At 38.4% G+C, this 26,246-nt stretch overlaps 1 protein-coding gene and 1 long non-coding RNA gene across 5 annotated transcripts in view; both read left to right on the plus strand.

Annotated features, from left to right (window-relative positions):
• The first annotated feature begins 463 nt into the window (after positions 1-463).
• The window catches only part of UHRF2 (ubiquitin like with PHD and ring finger domains 2), a 77,122-nt gene continuing 51,339 nt past the window's right edge, over positions 464-26,246 (plus strand). For all 4 annotated transcript variants that reach the window (XM_083884527.1, XM_083884528.1, XM_083884529.1 and 1 more), the window contains exons 1-3: positions 464-892; positions 13,905-14,147; positions 17,940-18,202. In XM_083884527.1, coding sequence (XP_083740653.1) covers positions 740-892; positions 13,905-14,147; positions 17,940-18,202 — 659 coding nt within the window. In that variant the 5' untranslated portion in view covers positions 464-739. The remainder of the gene's footprint in view (positions 893-13,904; positions 14,148-17,939; positions 18,203-26,246) is intronic.
• On the plus strand, positions 1,429-6,459 carry LOC310923298. Its single transcript, XR_014592575.1, has 3 exons — positions 1,429-1,472; positions 6,128-6,227; positions 6,347-6,459. It is a non-coding gene; the product is annotated as an uncharacterized lncRNA (long non-coding RNA).

Raw genomic sequence — 26,246 nt, forward strand, 5'->3', positions numbered from 1 at the left:
GGCCCCTCACAGCCCCTCACAGCCCCTCACGGCCCTCACGGCCCCCACTGCCCTCACAGCCCCCACGGCCCCCACAGCCCCTCACGGCCCTCACAGCCCTCACAGCCCCCACGGCCCCCACTGCCCCCAGGGCCGCCATGGAGACGCCACTGGCCGCTTCCCCGGCGCGCGCCAGCCCCTCCCCCCGCAGGGCGCAGCGCGCGGCAGGAGGGGGCGTGGTGGTGCCGCGTGCCCGCCTCGCTCGCCCCCGCCCCCGCCCCCACCCGCCGTGTTGTCGGCACGGCAGCGGCCGGGCGCTCTCGCGAGATCGGCGTTGGCGCCGTGACCTCCATGTGAGCGCGGCGGCGCTCCCCGGTAAACAGTGCCCGGGCCGGGCCATGGCTGCCGGCGCATCCCCGTAACCCTGCCCGCCGCCGGCCCGCCGGGACCCGCCGCCATTCGCGCTGCCTCGGCGGGATCGGGGAGCGCCGTGGGATCTGCTCGGCTCCCCTTCCTTCTCCCGCACCCCGCCGAGCGGGACGGGCGGCCCGGATTGCGGGCGGGAGGGTCGCGCCCGCTCCTCGGGGTTTGAAATTCCTGCCCCGTCGGGCCGAACAAAGAGCGGGGTAGCTCCGGACTCCTCCCCTGAACCTCTCCCGCCGCGGGCGCTCACCCGCGGAACAGACAGACCCCGTTCCCACCCTCTGCCCGTCTCTCCCCTCCTTTGCCCGCGGCCGGCCGGGCGGGCGGAGGGCGCACCATGTGGATCCAGGTCCGCACCATCGACGGCACGGAAACCCAGACCATCGAGGACCTGAGCCGCCTCACCAAGATCGAGTGCCTGCGGGAGAAGATCGAGGAGACCTTCCGCGTGAGCCCCGACCGCCAGCGGCTCTTCTACCGGGGCAAGCAGGTGAGGCGGGAATGCCCTACCCGGGCGGGCCCTCGGGGGTCGCCCCTCATTCCGGGCCCGTTCTCTTTGTGCGGCTCAGGGGTCCCCGTCTCCACCCATGTGCCGTTCTGTGAGCTCCTGCTTTTGTTTACTCGCGGGTCTGGGGGGAAGGGAGGGCCGGGGAAGCCCGCCCTAACAGAATGCTGCGGGACCCCTGTTGTCCCCGATGAAGTAAAAACCCCCGGGAGTGAAGCCCCTCACCCCTCTCCGGGTGCTGGTGAGACCCTTTTGTGTGTTTGTTTTCCCACCTGAGCGGTGGGAGGCTCCTCCCCCGATTCCCGCCTTCCTCCTGCCCAAGTGACAGGGTAGCGGGATGGATGCGGGGGAAGGGGGGAGCTGCCCGCTCTCCTCCGCCCCTCGGCGGCCCGGCCGGGCAGGGCGGGAGCCGGGCCCACCGCGGCCGGTTTCCAGGGAAAACGCCGCCCCGGCTCCGCACGTGGGGGGGGTGGGGAGAGGCGGCGGCCTGGGGTTAATTGGCGCGGGCAGAAGTTATGATGCCACCGTGTCCTCGACTTGTGAATCCCGGCGTGTCCTGGACGGGGTAAGGGCGGCTGCTCTCAGTCCAGCGAGGCGCTTTATCCCTACCACGGAAAGCCGCTATGGCACGGGTGACTGGCTGGAAGTGTTCTGTGGGGTAGTACCTCCCCTCCCCTGGGGTGATGGAAAGATTTTGTTCCGAATAGGTCGCCTCAGGCCATAACTTCGCTGATTGGTGTAACCTTTGAAGCCGCGTTACGTAAACTACGAGGTGTGCGCAGTGCTCGAGTAGTGAAAGCGAAGCGTAGCTATTACTTGACGCCAAAGGCACCGAATGTGTGGTACATTTGAGGGAAAGTGACTCCGAAGATTCACCTTCTTACAGCAGATGAGTGTTGCAGCGTTCGCTTAAGCTGAGTAATGCAAGACAGTGAAAATTCTGCCTGAAAAGAGATAAAGTCTGTACCTTTACAAATACATGGGAAAACCGTAAAAGAGAAATATAACTGTTAACCAGGAGGCAAGCATTAGTGGCTAGATGCTAAGCCTAGATTTTGAACCAAGAGCAAATGGCTAGATTTTTGTGTTCTACAGATTGGTAACAGTGAGCACTTGTGAGGGTTGGTGTCTTAAGGAACATTATGTACAAATATGTGTTTTTCTGAAGGAACCAAATCAAGGAACATGAGTCTTGGAGTTGTGTAACCTGCTTAGCTTTGTTCTGTGCTAGCACACTTCATTGGGTAGAGATGTTTATGTGGGACAAACCCGAGGTTTTTTACCCCAGATTCTTTATCTCAGAAGCAGGGAAGATGAGCCTGTAATGAGTTGTACTTTCATGTGTAGTCTGACAGTGGCCAGGTATATTAGTGTGAACATTTTAGTTAACGGATGTCTTGATTGAGAAAGCGAGATAGTGAAATATTATAACCGAAGTTGCCTCCATGAGCAGCATTTGTCAGTTTGGTACTTAGTATATCCAGTTGACGACACAGTTGGGATCATGTTCAGTGAAGAGCTAGGGAATTGTTTTTTATGATTTCACTATCTGTGAATCTTAATTTTCTTATAATTACCATAATTAATTCTTAAGTTTACGTCTTGATTATGGGTTTCTTTTCTGTTTCCATGGTGTTCATAAGAAAAAAGGTCAGAAGAGTTGCTCTTGCACAAATAAAACTGAATATAAAGAACATGAAACTAAATAACTTGATTCCCTAGGGCTGTGATAAAAGAGTATTTATTATAATATTATGAATAAAAAAGGTCACTCTAGTTAAGTGTGAAATGAAGAGAAAGCAGTATACTGAGGTGAAAACTTAAAAACCCCCTGAATATTGCTGTATGTTGTAAAAAATATTATCTAAGCGAAATCCTTTTCTTATTTTATCTGATTAGCACTCAGTATAGTTAAATCTGTACAGTCTACTTGTAGAACTGTGATCCTGCTACTGCATACTGCTTACTGTAGTCTTTCTGGGAACTTCTAGAAATCCTTGGATCTCGCAAGTGGTGGGAGGCCTGGCTAAGTAATGTCCTTCTAAAAATGGGAGGTATATGAGGTTAAAAGGATATAGAAGCCTAAGTGAGTCGTTGTTTATGGGCTGAATTTCAACAGCATTGTGTTCTTAGCTTGCAGTAGAGAACAATTTCAAGTAAGATTTTGAGTTGGAGCTATTACTTTGCAGTTTTTTTAGGAGTGTCTGTGTCTAGTCAATGTAGTTAATTTGCTATAGTGTAGTTTGCTGTTGTCTGATCTTCAAAGACAAATGTAACATCTTTAGTGGTCAGTCTGTTTTTAAGGGTTAAAATACCCTAGCACTACTGGAGGAAACCTAGTGTTGTCATTGATGTAGTGCTTTGTATTACTGTTGTGTTGGCTTTTTTTTTTCCTTTTAAATGTCAGGAATAGCACTACTTTGTTGAATAGGTAGGCATCTTTTCTTTTACTGCCAGAAGGACCTACCATTCACATGTGACACTGAAGATTGACCAAGATAGTGTTACTCTATAACATGTACAGGATATCCTGTGCTCTCTGGGGCTCCACATTTCTGCAGAGCTAAATGACTGTACTAGCCACAGAAGTCAAGGCATATTCTAGATTGAGGTGGAACTTTCAGAGAAGTTTTTTTATTCTTAACTCTGCAGTTAGCCAGAGAAGTCTACTGAACATAGAAACCTGCAGCAATGTCTCTTCCTTTCCATCTTGAGGATGGTGGATCATTATTCTATAGGATTTTCCTATAGGGCCACAAATACTTCCTTATGCTAGAATAAAGCATATTTTAACCTTGCTCCATTACAGACTATTCACATCTAGTACTTTTCTGTGCTATATTTTAACTGTGAGTAAACTCATTCTTAGAGATTCAGAAAAGCCAGATGCCAGTCTGATTTCCAGCAGCATATTCTCTCTCCTAACTGGAAAACATATGTTCTTGAGAATAGAAATTCTCACTTTATTCATGAAAGTGAGGGAGATATCTTGGCATTTTGACCTACCAGAGCAGATTTTCTGTAGAACCATGTTACAGTCATTGTGGGATTTCTAGTTTCTTTCAGTTACAATGCTGGAAAAATAGAGCAGTAAAAATACATGGAAGTTTATATTTGAAGATATACGAAGAGCTTAAGGTTTTCTGTAAGACTGTAAGAGTATGAATACCTACTTATGTTTTGTATATAACTAAACATACACTCTTGTATTTCAGCAATATCTGCTGTTGGTGGAAGATAAAGAACTAATGTCTTTTGTTGGGTCTCTCATCATCCCATCCATCCCACCCTTGGAATTTGAATTCGGTGAAAATTTGTAAATGACTGCTATTAAAAACCCCATTATCTCAGTATCTTGTCCATAGTGTTTATCAAAGTAGGGGAAAAAAGACATTGGAGCCCAAAAGTTTCTTTGCCAATATATGTAGAAGTCAGTGACTGAAATGACTTTTGAAGTTGTTAATCTTGTTGGTGAGGAAACCGCTCCTAACCTGTTTCATGGGAAGTCAGCAGGAGGAGGTGAGAATATTGAAGCTATTTATTTACTTGAGGTGAAAATTGCTGCAAATCAGGCCTACTTCACTAGAAGAAATTCAGCTCTGCTTTTGTGCACTAAGAAGTATGGTAGAATGCATCATGTTACTTAGCTGTGCAAGTTGAATATTTAAATTCTGGTTTGTCAGACCCAAGCTGTAATGTCCAAGTATTTAGGATTTTGTTTCTGTAAAATTTAACTGAAACAATAGAGGGGTGAGAGGAGTGGAGGAACTTTAGCTTTGCATGAGAACATGCTTGTGGTAAAGTAGCTTCAGTAAAACACACACTTTAAAATCTGGCAATAGGGCATGCTTTATTATATGAGAGACCTCTAGCTTCTGGGTGACCTGGGTTGGCACAGCCAGTAGTGGGTGGAATCTCGTGTGAGTTTAAGCTTCCAGACGTCAGGTTTGTATACTGTATGTCTGATTCCTTCTTAATACTTACAACTTTGGTGAATTTCCCAAAGGCTAGAAGAGCAATACTTGTGAAGTCTTTCCCTCAGGAATGGGAGTGATAAGCATATTCATAGAACAATTGAGTTTCTTAGCACAGACTCTCCCCAGCTTTATTTTGCTTAGAAAATTGTAAACATTTTCAGCTGAAGATGTCCAAACCTTATCTGCTTCAGGCATAAATGTAGGGTGAGAAATCTTCAGCTGGAGCAGTTAAGTCTTTTATTTTAGAGAACAATTTGAAGAAATCTTAGAAGGGAAGTAATTGCGGTTCTTTGATGAAGCTGGTAACAAGTAGCTCTGTACTGTAAGGAGAGTCATCTGTAGTCTTCAGGTCAGATATGATCAGACTTCTTGCCAAAATTCCCAACATAGTGTATTTATGGTGTATACTCAAAACTTACCTGATAGTAGGTTTGGTAGGCCTGTGAGTGAGGTTTTATTATATGATTGCAGAAGTGTACTGAAATCATCTTCTTGTTAAATTGTTACTGTAAAGCTACTAATGCAGTTTACTGCATTGAACTACTGCACTGTTCTTGGGTATGATTGTCTTTATTAGTTAAAGCACCTGAACAAACTGAAGGCAAAGCAAAGAAGCATAGGTGAAAACAGAATACTTTATAATGTTTTGTATATATATTAAGCACTAGGAACCTGAAAGAGCATTATGTAATCTCTAAGAAATTGCAGCCAACTTTAGGGCTATATTTTATGGCATGTATATTTACTCCCAGAGTCAGATAATACAATCAGAGATCATCTAATCCAACTCTTCATCCTGCACAGGACATCCCCAAGAGTCACACTGCACACTGGAGATTCCCAAGTCTGTGACATACAATTTAATTCATATAACTTAGTTAGGTTTAGTACATGTGTTTTTAAAATTAATCTGGAAGCTCTTAGAAAATTAACATTTTTTAAATATTATAAAGAACTTCACAAACCCCTAAATGCAGAATACACCTCATGCAAGATCTAGACTGACAACTAGATGGTGAAGATTTTCCATGATAATATGTAGTCAAATATTGATATCAATAATACAGATGGAAGTTAAGAGAGTATTCTCTTCTTTAAAAGCTAATAATTAAATCTCTGCTCTTAATGATGCAACTGTAAAATTATATAAAAACGTAGTTGGTTAATGGGGTTTTTGGTGTGGTTTTTAGATTTTTGTTGTTGATTATGGAAACTTGAGATAATAACCAGTTCTTCATTACAGGTGTCCTCACAAGCTGCAGATAGCCATTTGCTCTCGCTGGCACCACTGTTGCTGAACTTCAGTTGCCTTTGCTATAGAAGCCCATACCATCATACAGGAGGTACTTGACCCTTCTCATCTAATCAGCACAGGGATGGATGATTCTTTCCATGCTGCTGAGAATCTCTATGCGGCTTTATATTTTGACATGCTTGCTTTCTTTTTATTTTTTAATGACAGTATCAGATAATCCCAAAGAGCATTCAGAAGACACCATGAACTTTTACTGACTTAATCAGAAGGCTCCTTAGAATGGCAAAAGAAGAGAAACCTTGCTGGTGTAACTTCCAGCTAGAAGTTAATGAGCAAGTGTTCCTTTAATGTGTTTTAGAGTTGCATTCAAGAAAAAAACTACCATATTTAAATTAACAATATTTTCTGTATCTCTGTAGCAAAAGAATAAATAATCTTCAAAACATGAACTTCTCAAAAAGTTTAACTTGAAAGAGGTGCAGACTTGAACCCCCTGAAGTTGTTAGGTGAGGCTGAACATAGCTGCCTTCACCATAATTTTCTGATAAAGTCAAGAAGTCTTTTCTTGCAGCTCTAAACTTTCAGCTGTTTTTGTGTTGGTACTAATCTTGTACACTGGAATCTATTTTGGATTGTATTTAATTGAGATCAAAAGGTGTTGGTTCCACCTATACACTCTGCAAATAGTTTTTAGAAAAGGTATAAAAGCCTCTTGTTTATTGGAGAATGTAGGCTTTTATTTTTAATTTTAGGTACAGGGCTTCAGGAAAAGTGTCAGTGTCTTCTCAGAGAAAGCTAGTCTTGTTGATTGAGTACGAAGATGACTAATGTACATTTATCATTGTGTTTGTACCGATATTGGTGTGTAATTGCAGACTGTGTCAGTAACGAGATTCTGTATAGTTTGTGTGACCTTTTTGGGATTTTTGGTGGCATCATGTCTTCAAATATTTTTGTTGGCTGCTTTGAAATGTGAGTCTTGTGGCAAAAAAATGACAGAACTGAGTCTAATTTCGACCATAATCTCCAGACACTAATAACTTCTTTGGTTACTGTGTTACGAAATGTTGTGGTCTGTCTGTATTCTGTTTTGGATGAATATGGGTCTAGAGCCTGTCAGACTTGGATGTCCAGATAATTCACCTACTTCCGTGTTTCTCTAAAGAGAGAGCAAAGGAAGAGCAATCATTTTATCTTTTAAAAATCTTTTTGATGGGTGAGGAAATTCTCCATCTTGAAATGAAGGAATGATCTGTCATTTGTATCTGTTTTTTGACAGCAAGCCATGAAATGTAAATCCAGACTAGGATTTGTTTTTTTTATTTCTGAGAGTGACCCATGGTTTCTTTGGTATTTTGTTTCAAGCATAATAGAAATTTTCCTATTTAGGAAAGTAAATCTGTATTTTAGTTAGCTTTTGTGTAAGACTAATTGGTGTAGCTATTTGGTTTGTATTAGGATCTCTTCTAAATAAGGAGGGAAGAGTTAGGAGAAAACTTGTGGGAATACCAGACTAAAACCAGTATGAACAAAGTGTGTTTATGACTGCAGAGTATATATGTGAAAACCTCAGTTAAATGTGAAGAGAGCCCAAGCTCACACATCAGAAGTGGTCTGCTGTAGACATGTGAGAAGGAGCCTGTAAACCTTGTAGATGTGCCGTCTCAGCTTAAAGATGTTTGACTTCTTATCCTCTTAATGTATTGGATTGTTTGAGGAGTTTCATTGTTCAGGGCTGGAAATATCTTGGACATTCAACAGTTACTGATACATGTCTAAAAAACATCACTGATGGCATCAAAACTGCCCTGTGTGTCAGAAGAATATGGGATGTTTTAGTGGAATGATCACCAGGCAAAATATTTTTTTACAGGGCAGATTGTAACAAATACTATTAAAACTACAGTTGCTTGAGGAGGAAGTGGATCTCTTGAAAGAGAAGACACTTGGAGACAGCCTATATCAAATCTATAAAAACAGTAATTTTCTTAAGGGGTTGGCTACTAGATTCCCCCTTTATTTAGCTTTTGTCTCTGTTGTAGCTGAGACAACTGCACCTCCATGTGCAACACTGTCACTACACAGTTACTGTAAAAACCTGACCATGTGCCTACTATTCTGAATGTGGTTAATAAATGTATTTAAAGATACCAGAGTCCTTAAGCATTCATTTGAATAGAATCCAGGTGGAGGTTACAGTTTTTCGATGTGAAATTAAAAATACTGGTCAGGTTTTCTTTCAGCTTTGAAAATGTAAGCAGACTGAGTACACTCTGAGAATGGCTGAAGTCCATAAACTAAGGGCCCAATGTTTGGTAGTAAAGGTTATTGAATTGTTTTTGTCCTGAGCCAATCCCATTGCCCCAAATTCACTATTACATGCTGAAAAGCTGAGTTTTCAGTTACTAGGTGCTGGTTAGAGATATGTAGAGATATGTTTGCATGCTTCTGTGGAATTTAATTCCAACAGCCTTCTTCAGGCAGGAAAAATTCTGTTGGTACACATCACTCTTACGACGGAAAATACATGAAGTTCTGAAGTCCTCTTTGCTTTCTTTCAGTAAGTACTCAGCTGGAAGTTATAGGTTCTTGATTTTGCCAGACTATTACCCTCTGGATAACTCCTAACGAACTCTTAACCAAGGTTTTTTACTGAACTTGAGCTTGAAGATCTTTACCCTTAGGCATTTCCTGTTAAATTTGCCAGGTGCATGTAATGTGTGTGCAGAATAAGGCTGATATCACTTAACTTTTCATCCTACTTTGTTAATTAAAGAGCTCATCTGCATTCATTATAGCTTATTTCATCTGTATTGCTAGATACAAGCACATTTCTTGGAAAAGAAAACCTCAGAAGATGCTTAAAGGCACACTTTCATAAGTGATTGAAGATTTTGGCTGTCAGGTGGAATGGCTGGATGAAGGTCACCCTGCTCCTGGATCACACATAAAGATGTAAAAATTATTACATGCTTTCTTGGGTGGTCTCTTTACATGCTGTGGAAGCCATAAGGCACTGGCCTGCTGAAACTTGTAATTAATGTGATAGTAATTGGTAAATTAATTGTCAGGCAAATTTTTTTACCCAAGTGATGCAGTATCATACCACACTCTTCATGATTATTCACATTCATGTAAGTGCAGCTTCTGCATGCTTTTAAAGTAATTTGTGACTTGATGTTTCAAGTTCTTTTAACAGTGACAGTAGGTAGGTATCAATTTCAGTATTGCATTTCTGTGGCTGCTCTTCTGTAGTAGTAAGGACAGTGCTGTGTTACATTTAAGTATTTATAGAAACCTTCTTTAGGACTATTTTGGAATTAGTGTCTGTAACACAGGATGATAAAATATGTAAGAAAGATGTAACCTGTTTATCAAATTACAAATAGTTAGAATAGTGATAGAGTGTTAGATACAGTAAAGGTAATTGCTGTTTTGTGTCATTTTATTCAGAATATGTTAATGAAGCCTTAAAGGCTTTTGAAGCATGCCAGTCTTTAAGAGGAATTGAAACTGAAAGTGAAATCTACTGCTAAGGAAGCAAATGCATCTTTTTCTTACAACAGTAGGCTCAGAAGAACTAGTAACATTTCATAAATGAAATTGCCTGTTCAGTTGTTTTTGTTGTAGTGTTGTAGAACATGTTCTAATGTTCTAATCACCCACTAAGAAATCATGGCTGAGTTGAAGGAAATAGTTTATCTGATACTTGTGTGATTACTTTTGTTTCTCATTTGCATATATAAACTTGTGGATGAGAAGTGACCTTAAATGCTTATTAAACATGTATTTTTTCTTTTCTTTTAATGTGCTGTCCAGGCAAACATATTTTTGTGGAATCTTCTTAGTGACTTTATGCAGCAGAATGGGATAAAATTGTGTATTGTAATTCAAGAAAAACCATCATATAGTTCTGCTCTCCTGTGTGAAATGGATTTCTTTAAACACTGTTTTCCAACTTTGTTACTCCAAGGATTTCAGTTGTCAGTCACGAAGTAATTCTAGGCATACTGCAGATTCACCTATCAGTTCTGGCAAGTCAAAAAGCCTGTGATTGACTCTACTGGTTGAGTTTCTGTGGTATTCTACTTTGTTTCTCGAAGTAGACACTGTTGCAGTGTATCGACTTGCTTTAAATGTATACAGTTGCTCATACTGAGGAAGATACTTCTTGCTCATTCAGGTGTGCTCTTAGTTGCCTAGCAGCTTGCCGGACATTACAACTTGACTCATGTGGAGTGTGCTTGTAGTAATCTTCTGTCTATTACTGTGGTTTGAGACTTAAGTGTGACCTCACTAGTCACAGAATAATCTGGTGTAATGAAATATTCCTGCAAAGAGTATAAATGATAAAAAAAGCAGGGACAAAACAAACCACAATCACTTTGGCAGAAAATAGGGTCATAGAATGGTTTGGGTTCACATGGGCTGTAAAGACCATCTCATTCCAAATGCCTTGCTATGGGCAGGGACACCTTTCACAGATCAGATTTCTTAAAGTCGCATCCCACCTCTCCCTGAACAGTTCCAGGATTGGGGCATCCACAGCTTTTCTGGGAAACCTGTTCCAGTGTCTCACCACCCTCACTGAAAATACTTTCTTTATAATATCTAATCTGAACCTGCTCTCTTTCAGGTTTGAAGCCATTGCCTCTTGTTCTGTTACAAAATGCCCTTGTAAAAGATTCCTCTCCATCTTTCTTGTAGGCTCCCTTTGGAACTGGAAGATCACAATTAGGTGACCTTTAAGCCTTCTCTTCTTCAGGATGAAAAAATCTCAATTTCCTCATAGGAGAGGTGCTCCATCTCCATCCCTCCAATCATGTTTTTGGCTTCCTCTGGATTACTCCAGCAGTTCCATGTCCTTCCTGTGCTGGGGACCCCAGAGCTGGATGCAGCACTGCAGGTGGGGTCAGAGCAGAGCAGAGGGGCAGAATCTCCTCCCTGCCCCTGCTGCCCATGCTGCTTTGGATGCAGCCCAGGACGGGTTTGGCTTTCTGGGCTGTGAGTGCTCATGGCTGGGTCATGTCTGGCCTCTCCTCTGCCAGCACCCTCAAGTCCTTCTCAGCAGGGCTGCTGTGATCTGTTCATCCCCAGCCTGGGCTGATACCAGGGGATTGCCCTGGCTTAGGTGCAGCACCTTGCGCTTGATCTTATTAAACCTCATGAGATTCCCATGAACCCACTTCTCCAGCCTGTCCAGGTCCTTCTGGACATCCCATCCTTCAGGTCTGATTACTGCACCACTCAGCTCGGTGTCATCTGCAAACTTGCCAAGAGTGCACTCAGTCCCATTGTTGGCATCATTAATGAAGGTTAATTAAATAACGTTTGGATTTTGAGCCATTGATCACTGCCCTCTGGAAGCCACTACCCAACCACTTTCTCAACCATTTAATAGTGTATTTTTTTACAAATTTATTCTGTAGATTAGACAGCTTTGCAGTCATCAGTTTATTTGGCTGACCATTTAGTTCATGTTCATCAAAGCTGACTTCACCAAATGACGGAATATTTAGGGTTGGAAGGAACCTTTGGAGATTATCTAGTCCAACCCACACCTACCAAGGCAGGACAGCTTCGAACAGGGTTAGTAGGAACACGTCCATGTGGGTTTTGAATGCCTACAGGGAGAAGACTTCTCTTACTGTTGTACAGGAATAGGTAGTCTGGGCATGGTGATGTGTGTTTGCATGTTGTTAGGGAAGACAGCTTCTTACTCAAGGCATAGCCCTGTTATGTCCTTGTTTCTGTGTATGTTAAGTATAATCATTCCTGGATAGATTCCTTTTTTACCTCTTTTTTTTTTAAAGTTGAGGGGTTTTTTTTTACCCTTCATGCTAGTAGGCAGGACTTACTTGTGGATCAATAATATAACTTAATCTGCTGTCATAACTGAAGAATAGATTGATTGTGAAGACTAGGCACAGGACATTTGCCTAGCTATTTTTGAAGTACTGAAGTACTTCAAAATATTTTTCTGTCACCCTGCGCAACACCTGCCCTGAGAGGGCACGAACAATGACAGGAGAGCAAAGCACTCATCTGCATGTTGCTTACATATCTTTGGTCTACCAGGAACAAAGTTACAGTTATTTTCTCCAGCACATTAGCTTTCAGAAGATTTCCTCACACCACAGGATTCTAGGAATTACACTGTAATCTCTGCCACAGTCTGTCGAGTCCAGTTGGAACAGAAAAATGGAGGAGTTATATGTCTCCAGTAACATCCAATTTATTCATTATTTCAGAATTGGTCTGTTTTGCAGATGTACTTCTGAACTTTTTAACCATTTTGCAACCAAGAAAAATCACTTGGGAGGGTTTAATCTTAAATGTGGCCTGGAGCAGTGATCAGAAGCAATGTGATTGAGGGATATCCCCTCCAGTGTGTTGCAGTATTGTTATTTGTCTGTTTTGAGTTTATTTGTACTTTGAATATAAGAATAATGCTTTAAGCTTATTAACAGTGAAAATGCTTGTGGGTGTGAAAAGGCCCCAAATCTGGATTGTAATGGGGCTGCAAGAACACTTCCATGCCCTTTGTGAAAGAGTTGTCAAAAGTGTAGGAACTTATGACATGGTGGGACCGAGAGTTACTTAAGCAGCTTGCTTCTCAGTATGAAGCTCTAAGCCTAAAGGCCCAAACACATGAGGTGGTGTTGGTAGTCACATGGACAATCACAGTTACTGGAGATTTCAGCTTTGAGACTTGTATAGCTTTAATAGGTACAGCATGAAAATCTTCAGCATGGTTTTGTGTGCTGTGTGTTGAACTGGTTAGAAAATGGGCAGCTGAATAAGGTTCTTTCCTGTACCTCTTGATCATACAATTGTGTCAGCTTCAATTGCTTTGACTCAAACTATGAATATCCATGTTTACAGGTCCCAACTGTGGGTACAGTAATTATCAGCAGTAAGGAGAGTTAATTTTTTTACAAGATTTTAAGTTCATGGAAGAAGAACTGGTTCATTGCTTGATTGTCAGCTTCTGTTCATAATTATCCCCTGCCCTTTAGAGTTTTGAAAAAGCAGATGGGATGGAGTAAGAAATTTGGATTCCAGTTTGTCTATCCTGAGACTGTTTGAGTGTTAGAGAAAACTATTAGTGAGAAACTGGACAGGTGCTCCTTTTTTTCTTTTCTGTTCCTTCTTGCCCCCTTCTTGTTGTATGGATACTGCCCATAAGCTCATGAAAGCTGTTCTGTTTGAAAATATTTATGAGACATCAACTGGTCTTGAAAACAACACCTATTATTGAAAAAAAGTGTAGACAACTTTTTTATTGCTAGAATAGTTTTGAAAGACATTTTTTAGTCATGCATATTTTTCTCCCACTCCGGTGTGAATTAAAGTGTAACTAATACTAATTTTGCTATTTCAAAGCAATTCATTATACTTTCAGGTGAATCAAATCTCTGCTTCAAAGATGCTCTAGGTCATTAAGGGTGTTTAACTGAGCAAAGCAGCAGTACTGCTCCTTGAATTTCCTGGAGCACAGTTTGGAAATTTTTGGTGTTTCTTAGCTTTATCTTTATCTTTATCAGTCTGTAGAGATGCCTGTTTCTAGTTTTAGGTCTTCCACTGATTTTCATTGAATGAACTTATGGCTGCAGTTAACTTTTCTCATGTACTCAAGACATAGGTTTTTGTTGATCAGTAAGATATGGCTTGCCTCTTCTGGTCTGTGCAATTATTGTCTATAAAAAGATTTAAAAACTTAACTTAAGGTAGAGTTTTACAAGTACACATTTCTTTTTGACAGCTAGAAGATGGACACACTTTATTTGACTACAATGTTGGACTAAATGACATAGTTCAGCTTTTAATACGTTCTGATTCTGAAGCTCCTGCCACTGCATCTGTGACAGATCAGGATGGAGAAGTCAATCCCTCTGCTGTTTCCAACTGCAAAAACAAAGTCAAAAAACCAAACAGTGGATCGCCCAGTCAGCCATCTACATCATCTCGCTCGTTTCTCATTGATCCTGGCATTGGATTGTACAAGGTATGTACAAACCTCAAAAGCTTGCCTCACTCTTCCAGATTTAATTTTATTTTTAGAAAAGTGTTGTTTTATTTTATCAAAGAGTGTATCCTCACTGCTTTCTAATTCACATAATTTAAACTTTAAACTCTTGAAGAGTCATGAGCCATGTCCCTTGTACCAAGCTCACTTCTCAGGAGAACTCTCTTGACACACTACGTTCTTCAAAACACATTCTTGAAAAAGCTTGGAATAGCTGTGAAACAAATACTTTCATGTGGACTAAAGAAATTAATAAAGAAAATGTGTTGAAGTGTAGCTGTTTCTCTTCTTTTTTCTTCAAGCTTGCCAAATAATTGTTTTAGTACTAATGTTTCAGTTCTGCATTAGAACGAGACAAATTGTGGAAATGTACAATTTCTTTAAGCCATATGTTATGTAACGATTCCTTTTTTAATGTAAATTCTTTAGGAATTGCATACTTAGTATTAATTTAGTTTTGTACCTTGTTGAACTGTTCAATATTGTCATGAAGGATTACATCAGAGTACCAGAAATTTAATTTAAACAGAAAAGAGACAGTTTCCAGATTGCTAGCTCATTGAATATTTAGTAGAATGTATGTATATGAATATATCTATGTATGTCTATCTGTAGGGAATGATAGCATTTCACCTTCTCTTTGGGTGTTTCTCTTGGATAAGACATAGCCATAGCTGTAATTATTTTGCTGGAAAATATCAACAATTACAGAGAAGGAAAAGGAGGCTGAGGTTGCTGTAAGTGGGCAGACTCACTACAGTAAGTCCTTGAAGAATTGATAGATCTGGCTGAGACAACCATGAGCTGGGCCCCTCTCTGGCTCAGGCAGGGTCTAAGGATGGGGTGATGTCTGGAGGGAAGCAGAGGCCACATGAGCCTGTGTTGTTTCAGTAGGGTACAGAGAAGCACCTGTATCAGCCATTATCCTCACTCCCCCTTGACCATATATAGCAAGCCTTGCTAAAAGTCCATTTTCTTTATGGACATAAGGATGTGCACAAAGACTATCAGTCAAAGAGCATTTACTGCCACGTCTACAGATGGACTAAATTATTTATTTTACCTTTTGTATCAACTGCACATTTTGACCACAAGTTACTAAGATCTTCATTAGATCCTATTTGCATAGTAATTTTCACACACCTAGGAACATGGATGAAAAGAGAACTTGTCTGTGTAAGACCACAGTCAACCATAACCCTACCTGTAACGTGAAATTATTTCTTTTGGGTAGGACCAGAAATTGTAGTATAGAAGGGGTATTTGGGGGACTAAAGACAGAGGGGGAAAATACCTTCTGCTTGCTTGGAATAGATTGATGGACAGTGTCTCTCCTCCTCTCCAGAAAGGGCATGTTTAGGTGGGCTTTGTACCTCCCAGTTGCATTGGAGCAGACCCAGGAATATTTATTCACACACATATATGAATATTTACTAATGTTTGGGAATATTTATTATTATAGCTGAATATGTATTTATATATATATATATATATGGATATTTATTAATATATATGAGTATTTATTAACATATATGAATATAGGTATTTTTAGTGCTAACAGATCTCTGTTACTATTACTTTCTGTCATGACACATATTAGCACTCTGTGGTTAGTGCATTGCTCACTGGCGATCCTGAGCTCACCTTCTGTTGCTTCAATAAATTGTACTATTGATGAGTCTGGATTGTGGATGTTGCTGAACACAACCAGACCCAGTGCTGAATTAATCAGAAATCAAGCCCAGTGGCACCCAGCCCTCTGATCTCTGAAGAGCAGCTGGAGCACTAGGAGGTTCATTCTCTGCCGAATTTCTGTAGCCTTAATGCAACAGAGGGTACCACACATATACAAGGCAATTTCAGTTCTGTTCGTTCTCATTCAGAAGCATGTATGTGTTTCATTTTCTAATTCCTACATGGTCAGTTTTTCTTTCAAAAAACACAGCAGTAAAAACATTTTAGCTAAGAACACTAGCTTGGAATAAAAGCCACATAAATGAAATTTGTAATTAAAATCAGTGTTTGTTTAGTACTATTCACAAATAGCTACTAATGAAACAGTTCTTAAACCAAACACCACTTACAAGAAGTAGTTGTATTATGCTCTTCAGAAGTCTGTGGTACTAATTATTTGCTCTTACTCTTTACAAGCGTGGGAAGTATGTTGTGTAATTATTCACATCAAATTACCTATGTGTGTATTATAGAGGAATGATTAGGGGAGTTTGCATTAATGTATTGTTTTATTATTTTTCAATTTTTTTGTTGTCTGGATATGATGGATTTTAGCTTGGCTAACACAGCTTCTTTGGCACTTCCATAACTGGTTGCAAGAAGTAGCAGCAGATAGGAAATCCTTAATATTGTGTCTCATTCAGCTGTATTTTGGAGAAGAGGAAGTAAAGCACCACTTTGAGCTGCAACTGGTTAAACCACGTAAGATTGCATAGGGATGCCTTCATGAAGGTTCCTTCTAGAAGTGCCAGTACGCACTGTTTATATTTAAATTAGATTGAAAGATGTAAAATAAGGCTGTCCTTCTCTGATTTGTTTATCATGTGGCTGAAATAGTCATCCTGGTAATAAGCTGTACTTTGAATACTCTAGAATACTTCTAATAAAGTAAAGTAAGTATTTATTAGAATACTTCTAATAAAGTAAAAATAAAAATACACATTGGTATTTTACATATGCAAAAGAACAAAACATTAAGTTTGGGAAGTTATCTGAAGAAGAGGAATGGCAGGAGTAAAATAGGAATTATTCCTTTAATGGGATAAACTTGTTAGCTCAAACTGCTGTCAGTTGTGCTTTCAGATACCGAAGGATTACTTTACTCTAAATACTAAAACTTACTGAGTTTTGCTCCTGTGAAAATAGAGTAAGATTATTCGTATCTTAGAAATTAGCCTTTGGAGTGTGTGAGAGTAAGTATCTGTCTGGTACAATGTTGGTACCAGACTGTATTTATGTATATGCATCTCTGCATGTGTCTCATATTGATAATTAAAGATTTTTTTTTGTCTGCAGTAGTTCTGTTGTAATTTTTTTTTAGAGTTGGTGTATTGTTGGAATGGTTTTTAAATCTTTTCTTTCAATGTTCTCAGTATTATTAAAGGAACATCTATTTATTATCCAAACACTTGAGAAAATACAATATTATTTAAAATAGTAAAGTGGTTTGGTTACTTAATGCCAGTGATACTCTGAGTACAGAAGGGAGAAAATCTGGAGATGAGTTTCATTTCTTATAGTCACATTTTTGTGGCTGACTATGGTAGCAACCTTGTTTTATACTTTCTTATCTGTCCTTGAGTCTTAAATGATTAAAAAAATCTTGCAGGAGAGAAAGCTAGAAATTAAAATAATAATTCCATCTTGGAGGCTCAGGAAGGTCTGTAAACCCTTTGGTTTTGAGCTAGTATTTTAATACTGAGTATGCTTTTCATAGCCATAAAGAACAGTTGGTGAAACAAGAGGAAAGGATAATGAAAGAGATCAAGCTAATTTTCAGATTTGAAGGGAAAAAAAATTAGCATTACTTTTTTAAATAATATATAAATAATATTTATACTAGATATTAATGAAGGGTAATAAAATACTGAAAGCGCAAATAAAACTATGACTGTATTACTTTGTCACTAGTTATTATAGTTGATTGTTTTACTGATAACAAAGTTAAGCAGTAGCATAGTAAGTTGTTTTATTTTTTTTTTCTTAATTGGTACTTTATAAAATAAACATAAATTCATTATTGCATTTTCCTTTTAGATAAATGAATTGGTGGATGCCCGTGATATCAACATTGGAGCCTGGTTTGAAGCTCATATAGAAAATGTTACCCGAGCAACAAAGGGACATAAGAATAGTAAAGTTCAAGGGAAGAGTGGTAACACTTACAAAAGGACTAATGGAAACTTAAATCAAGATCATTCTAGAGAAAATGCAAATAATTTGGACAGTACACCTTCCACATCTTATTCAGACTGTATGGACACTGATGAAGAAGCTATTTATCATATCAAGTATGATGAGTAAGTGCTCCTGATACTATTTTGAGGACATCACATATTGTTATTTGGTTTGTATAAACCAAGAATTTCTTGAAGAAGCTTGGAATCAAAGAAAGCAAGTTCAATATTGCAACCAAGGAAAAAAAAACCTAAAAAATTCATAACACTTTTCAGTTGGGTATCCATTGGCAGTAATGATGTTTTCCATGTCTAAATACTTGTGAAATATTAATGTCTTCTCCTTATAAGAATATCCCTTCTATATAAGGATATGCATCCTTTCTACATAAAAAAAAGAAACTATACCAAATTTTTACTGTTGGTTTTTTCAAGGGTTTTTAAAAAGTTTTAGAAAAATTATTTCCTGTGTGTATGAAATTTCTTTAAGTAGAGCTGAAGGAGAGCTCCCATTTTTGTTACCTTATTTGGATTTATTTTATTCCAAATAGAGTAATTGTGCACAAAATTTCAGATCTGCGCTTATAATAGAGATTTGTTACTGAGAACTTTCTGACTGAGGACTTGAAATTTATCCTGAACTGGAGAGAGGACATTAAGGGGTGGGTTTTTTCAAGTTAGTTTGGGGTTTTTTTTGTCCCTTCTCTAGTAATTCTAGAGCCTGCAGTGTGTAGATGGGAAACCTTGAGTTTGAAAAGATTTTGCATTTATGAGCAGCCTTTGCACCACTTCATTTACTTAAGAAATTGTTCTGAAATTTTTCAGTAATAATGTGTTAAAGCAGTAAGTTAAGCTTCTAAACAAATAAAATTGTAAATGAATTGAGAATTTTTAGTTTTTGATATTGAGATCAGTAAAAATACTGTAGTCTCTGGAAAGTAAGATTGAGGTAGAAGGATGCAAAGTATATTAAATATTAACTAAATGTAGATTTCCAAAACACTTTCTTAGAGTAGCTATTTCTGCTTTACATTTTTTTGTACATAGCTGCATCTGAGTTACAGAGAGCACTTTTTGTTCATCGTACTAGTAATAGAGGTAACTTAATGCACTTCTTTGACTCTATGCTGAGTTTGGATTCCATATCTGCGACTTTGAGCATTTTACTTAAAATGTTAGAGAATTAAAACAGTGGAAGTAGAAATGCAAATACTTCAGTGAATATTGCAAAGATACTTGAAAAGAACATAGTCAACTATTATGATCAAAACAAAAACATTTTTCCTTGAAATTAATGTTTTTGGGGGTGTGATTTCAAAGACTTGTCTTTAATATTATCTGATTTTACCTTACTGTGGATATATTTAAGTTAGCAATGGGCAAACATTTCTGAGACAGTGTTTGTAACTGTTGCAGTGAAATTATGGTTTTGTTTTGTAGAGGCTGTTATTTTTTTATGAGTTGGGAGTAGAGAAGTAGAAAGAGTTTCACAACAGTTGTGATTTTTCTCTGATATAGTCTTATGAAACTAAAAGATCGACCTCCGTTAATGTGTACTTCCCTTTCAGCAAGTGGAGACAGTCTTTTTATTCCTACAAGGTGGTTATGTATAGCAGCTGTATACACTTAGCCAACAAAATTAAGTAAGGCACAAAAGCATAATGTGGCAAAATCATCACATTTAAGCTGGTTAATCTAAGGTATTGGAAGTTAGAGCTTTTGGAAAGAAAAGTTATTGGAAAGTGCAACTTGAGTGCTAAACATTTATGAGTGATAAAGTTTTTGGTGAATGTTCCTGATACAATTCTTTTGAGGTCTCACTTTTTTTCTTGAAGTGTTGTCCAACATGCACATTCTTATTGTAACTACATTTGTGCTTCTACCACTTTGTTTTCATACATTAGTGTTTACCTCTGATGTCTGTAGACAACACTTGTATTCTGCCACGTCTTTGCTTGATATGGGTAAGTAGGGGGACCATAGTGTGCTTTGACACACAGTTCTCTGCTACAGAAATAGATTAATTTATCTCTTCACTCCTGTTCTTCAAGCTTCAAATCTTATTGTGAGTACTATGCCCTACACAGTTACTTGTGTATGGGTGCTTTGTTTTTTCAGGTTTGGATTATGCATTTTGCTGCCAGATATATTTGGCATTTTCTAGTCTATACTTGCGGTGTTGTTTTGGAGAAGTTCTTCTCCTTTTTATCTCTGATAGATGATGGCTCTCATGGGTGATAGTTTCAGCTCCTTCTTTCCTACAGCAGGTATTCTTACATGACACAAAAACACTCTCCATTATCTGAATAGAGTAAAAATGACTTACAAATGGAAGACATAAATCTGGTGCCAGTAATGCCATCAAAATTACTTTAATACATTGGAAGGACTATATGTCAGAGGTGGGCACAGGAGCAAAACTTATCAAATCATAACAGATGCTTTTCTGTCTGTTACATCCTTCCTGTTTGGAAAAAAAATCACCGCAAAGGTTACAGCTGAGGGATAGGTTACCTGTAATGCATTGAATTGGTGTAGTCTACCCCCTAGATCAGTGTGTTCTCATATAGCAGTTTTTCATAAAGGGTGAAGCAGGACTTGTCCTTTTCTTAAGTGGGAAAGCTGGCTTTAGCAGCAGTACTGCTAGATTTACATATCACGAATCCTGTACAAAACTGAAATGCTTTGTTATGCAGTTTTTAATTTCATAAAAGTGTTCCTTCTCTGTGGGACTCAGTGTCCATTTGTTCCTCCTTCCATTTCTTGTTTAAGTACTGAAGTTACAGTGAATGTGAAAAGAAAAAATATGACGGAGCTCTTTTTGCAAAGAGTACAGTTTAGGGAAATTACCTTTCTGGGCAGGAATTAATTATAGTAATCTCAAAGGGGTAACTATCTTTTAATAAATTATCTTTTAAGTAAACAGAGCCATCCTACTAGCTGTGACTGCCACAGGTATTCTTCTGTGATTTTATAGATAACAGCAATCATGACTTGTTTCTGTAGTGGCTTTCTCCCACCTCTTCCACCATCATGCCTCACCTCAGCTAGGAGTCTAGTATTTAACTAAATTGCTGCAATAGTTATAAGACCCCAATATTTCTGCAGAGAGAAAACCTAGAGGCATTTGGAGGAACAGAGCTCAGTTTTAGATTAAACTAGAATCATTATTCTTTCTAAGTTCAAAGGTTTAAAAGACTTGTACTTGTTTGAGAGCCCTAATTTCACCAGTGAGGAAGAGGCCAAAATACTAGTTTTACCAGTGATGACCTTCAGATGCCAATTTCTTGGCATCTGTTTGTGGCTATGTAATTTCTGTGTGATGGTCCATCTTCTTTCAATTTCTGAATGCAAGTTTTTCCTAGTGGCAGCAGTTTGAAGGTGTGTTCCTATTTTCGTCAGTGTATTTCCTCCCCTTAGATTTTATTCTCTATATTTCCGTTTCATGTTTGCATTTGTGGGTATCAAAAGGAGCTATTAAACACTTTGAGGTTCAGGATGTGCTGTCAGGTTTCATACAATACTATCATACATTTCTTTTTCTGCTCCCAGCAACTGACTTCAAATACAGAAAAAATGAACCTGTCTTGAACATAAGTCAAATCCTTATTTAAAAGGACTTGTGAGGAATCTCAGCACATGCTGAGCTCCTAAAGTTAACTGAGGTGATTTCCACCACAACTTGCTTAAGAATCACTTCCAAATCAGAACATTTCAGAAGCTGAGCAACACTTATAAGGACACGCCGACAATGCTGTGTCATATCAGCATCTGCCCTTTCCTCTTAACTTACTATACGTCATATTTGTTACTGGTGTAGCACTGGTTATGACATACTAAGCTTCGGGGAGACAGTTCTCATTCTGCAAATATTAGCTTCCTCATCATTAGCTCCCCAAAGCACCTGGGAAGCTGCTTCCTGCTTCCTGCAGGAAGACTTGAGGATTTACCTTAAGTAATTAGATTGCAATCGAGTAATGTCTTTTCTTTTCTTGTTTCAGTTATTTGTAATAAAGTCTTTCCATTTAAGAATGCTCTCAGCAGAAGCTGTAAGGAGGCTGAATGTTTCTGTAGCATGAGAAATTTCAGTATGAGAGTTTATATGCAAGTACAGATTAAGTATGACTCAAGTGTAGGTAACTTTTTATGAGGGCATTGTTTTGGCTGATGATATTCCCCTCAGGTTTTATATCAATCAGAAAACTTTTTTTTTAAACCATGAAGCAATATCTGCGTCATATGCCATAAAGTACACTGTGGTTATTTCTTCTAGGGAGCTAGTTGCTTCTGTTTACTTCATGCTTAATGTGAGCTGTGGAGTGATGCCCTTGGATTTGAAAGGTGTACAAAACATGCACATTAAGAAAATTAGGATTTCACTTTGTTGTCACAGAGGTCAAAAAAGTGTAGTCATCCTATGTAGATGAAGCAATATGCAAGACGCAGTCTTACAGCTGGAGAGCACAGACTATTCTGGGCCAATGAGGAGAAAAGTAAGTACTGCCTGGACAAAAAACCCCCAGTTTCTACTTGAAAGTGTCATCTCTGCAACTGAAGAGATCATCAAGAGAATAATAGTATTAAACTTGCTATTGCTTTCTCAAGGAGTGGTTTGAAGATTAGACTTGCTTAGTAGGTCCATTTTCTGAATGTTTTTAAAACAAAATTTTCAGATATAGGTACTAGGCTGGGATTTGAATAGATTGTATCTGAGAATTCATATATCACACTACTAATAAATTGATTTTTTGAGACCAAAGGACATTATGAGCCATTCTCAGATGAGGTAGCCCGTACTTCTTTCTTATACTTTGCTTTCCAGCTGTGTACATCTGATAGTGAAGTTGCATTGAATTTTGTGGTTATGTGGCTGTACTGTGAAGTACTCTTGTTTCCTAATATATCTAAAAACTAGTATTTACTAGGGGACTGTTACTGGATTTTGTCATTCATCAGTCAAATAAGTTTGCCCAGTGGGGCTAGATATAGGAGAGATTCCCTTCCTATTTGAGAGGTGGCTGCTTTGTGCAGCATTACTGATAGTGCATAATGCAGACTATTCTGTGCAGAAATGCCAAGATACATTCCTTTGCATGCTATGTGTTTCTCAATTAACCCTTGTAAATGTGGTTATTTGACTTTTTTCTTTATATACATCAAACACAGGAAAGAGTGCAAATCAGGAGGATGCATGCTATCAGATTCTTGACTCAAGTTTCAGACACTGAAGTGAGGGAAGTAATTTCTTTTGAAAGACATGAAGTTAATGGCTAGAAAGATGACAAAATTATGGGAGCTATAGACTGAATGCAAGTTATCATAGCACTTTCTTTTGTTTATGTTGGAGAGTTTAGAATTCCAAAAGAGGCAGAGGAATAAAAACTATATTGTCTGCTAAGTAGAATGTTAGGACTAGCTGTTCCTAAGGGTGACATATGTTTTTACTGACCTTATGTCACTCACAAACCTTTTTTATAATTAGTCTTGGTGACTACTTGGAGCACCTCCCCCAGCTATGTAATTTTGTTTTCCAGTTCCTAATATCAGTGATTAGTTTGTTTACTCATTCAAAATTTTTACATCATATAGATTATTAGGCGATATTAAAGTAATAAGAGCTACTATGTCAGATGTCTTTTTTCCATATATCCTCACTAGAAAGTGTGCCACGAGAATCATTCAGACTTGAAAGCATTTTATGGGCCTAGCTGCACACTACTGCTCTTCGTTTCAAGAAGTCTGTTCCTTGTAAGGTTATTTGTCCCATTTGCAATGGGTTTTTGACTCCATATCCTGTGTTTTATAGTGTCAGAGTATTTGTATGTATTATAGTGAGGATTTTGACAACAGGCATTGACTATATGACTTTGATTTCTAACGATGCAGACACCTTGGGCAAACTGAAAAGGAAGTAGTTTGAGGAGACAATCTAGGTGTTTCTTACATTCCTTTAGAAAGGATTTGAGCTAAGGGAGGGAAGCTTTGCTGTCCTAGTAGGTGTTTGAGAGAACAAGTAAAATAATTAAACTTTTAATTATTTTAATTAAACAGTTAAACTTTTTTTTTGTTTAAAACTGATTCTTGGCTGAAAAAATGATGTGATCAGTGAGAATAAGGTTGAATTTTACTACTTAGTCATTTATCTTGAATTCGCTGTAAGTGTTCTTACATTCCTGAGGAAAGTTTTTCCAAAAAAACTTAGGATTTGTCTGCTATCTAGTGAAATAAACCTGATTTTCACTATATTCACATTACTTAAACTTGCAATACAGCAGTATTGTATTAAAAATTGAACATTCTGTGTATTTCTTACACTTCCAAATTTCTGTTTTGATACTCTTATTTCCAGGTTGTCTCCCTTCAGAGTATCTGTGTTGTCCACACACCGCAGTCATGTAAGATAGAAGTTACTTTTTCTTGTAATTCAGAATTAAAGTAATCAGGAAAGTAAGATGGTTCTCTTCAGGCTATTAATATGGTTTCTTAGTGTTTAAGCTGCATAATTCTGTAATTACTAGGTTTTAGGTAAGGTTTTCAAAATCTTGTTTATGTTCCATGTGGCTGATCTTTATCTTTATTGATGTTCAGTATGCCTTCCAGTCTGTCTTTTGAAATACATTACTTGCTTTTCTTGTAATAACAAATTCTCAGACCTACTGTTTTTATGGAAGTGCACAGCTCAACTCCCCAGTGATTATTTTTCCCCATTCATTATTGTGGCTTACATAGTCTTCCGGTGTAGTGCTTTTTGAAACACTATGTTGGCTTTCTCAAACAGTACAGCAAAACTGGGCTGATTATTTCCTCATGTTATAAGGGAGAGGGGAGGTAGGAATCAAATTTTTATCCAGTTCTACATTCTTAGTCAGATTTACCTCTTCCAGGAGTTCATTCCTTTCTGGTTCTTTTTTTGGTTTTGCCCTTCTATTCCTTCATTCCGGGGTTGAAATGACTCTTCTCTGAATTTTTTGATTGAGAAAATAAGTTATACTTTCATTTTATTAGTATTTGAAAATAATTTTTAAAATTGTGCATCTGCTCTAACATTCCTCACTGTTCTTAAAATGGAGAGTGGATGGGGAAGTCTTTACTTCGGTTCCCAGAATTTTATCTTTCCAGTTCTAGTTGTTCTAGTAACAGCTGGGAAAAGTGTTAGAGGATATGTTGCAAGGTCTCAGTAAATTAAGCAGGCTTGGATTTCTTCTGACATGGAACGATTATGTGTCCTAGCATTTGAACATTTTTAGGAACCACATCCAACCATCTGATCATAACCAAGAAATGCTGGAATTTTTACTTCATGAATAATTTTTTGCTATGGAGACTGTCTACACAGATAGGAAATCTCAAGAAATCCTTGCTATGCTAGTGTTAGAAATACTACAGGGAAGAATTAAATCAGAGGTAAATAGACACATCCTGTGTCAGGCAATATTCATTAAACTCTTATGATTATGCTTGCTGGGATAGCTCCTTTTTTCAGTATTAGTTGCCCAATATGCTAAGAACCTGGAAAACCAAGAAACTCTCCAGGGCTGTTTTGAATTTAAAGTTTTAGCTATGCCATATAATTTTCATTTCAATTGTACCAAATTTATGCTAGCCTAATTAAATCATTGCTGTGAAGATGTTTGTTTTCTTTTGACTGTGATCTTAGGATTTTAAAAGTAACTCAATAAATGAGAAAACACTTCAAAATATGTTCATGTCTCACAGTAGTCCTTTATTAAAGCTTCCCATAATGTGCAAGAATTAATTTTCTGTTAATTCTTGAGGCTAAAATACCATATTTATTCTCTATATTTTGGTTTATCTACATAAATCCACATATTTGTATCTTGTGATTCTATGCTTAAATATTATTCTTGCATATTTAAGAGATTAAATTTTAAATTTATGTGCGGTTTTTACAAATGGCATCTTAAACTAAAGGAAAATGAATGTGAGGTAGTAGAATTTTCTAATGAGTGTGATTTTTTTCCATATTCAAATATATTGTGGCATTAGACGCATTTGAGGGCATAAGTTCATTGTGAAAATACTCTTTACTTGTTGGAATAATAATGAATAGTGGTACTGAGCTTAACATGCAGAGTTTAACTCTGCAAGTTTTATCCTAACTCAAAAACTTGTGGCAAATACTGTTTCTGTTGTTCTGCCTGAGGTA

This window comes from Zosterops lateralis (genome assembly GCF_965231275.1).
Source record: "Zosterops lateralis genome assembly, chromosome: Z".
Lineage (NCBI taxonomy): Eukaryota > Metazoa > Chordata > Aves > Passeriformes > Zosteropidae > Zosterops > Zosterops lateralis.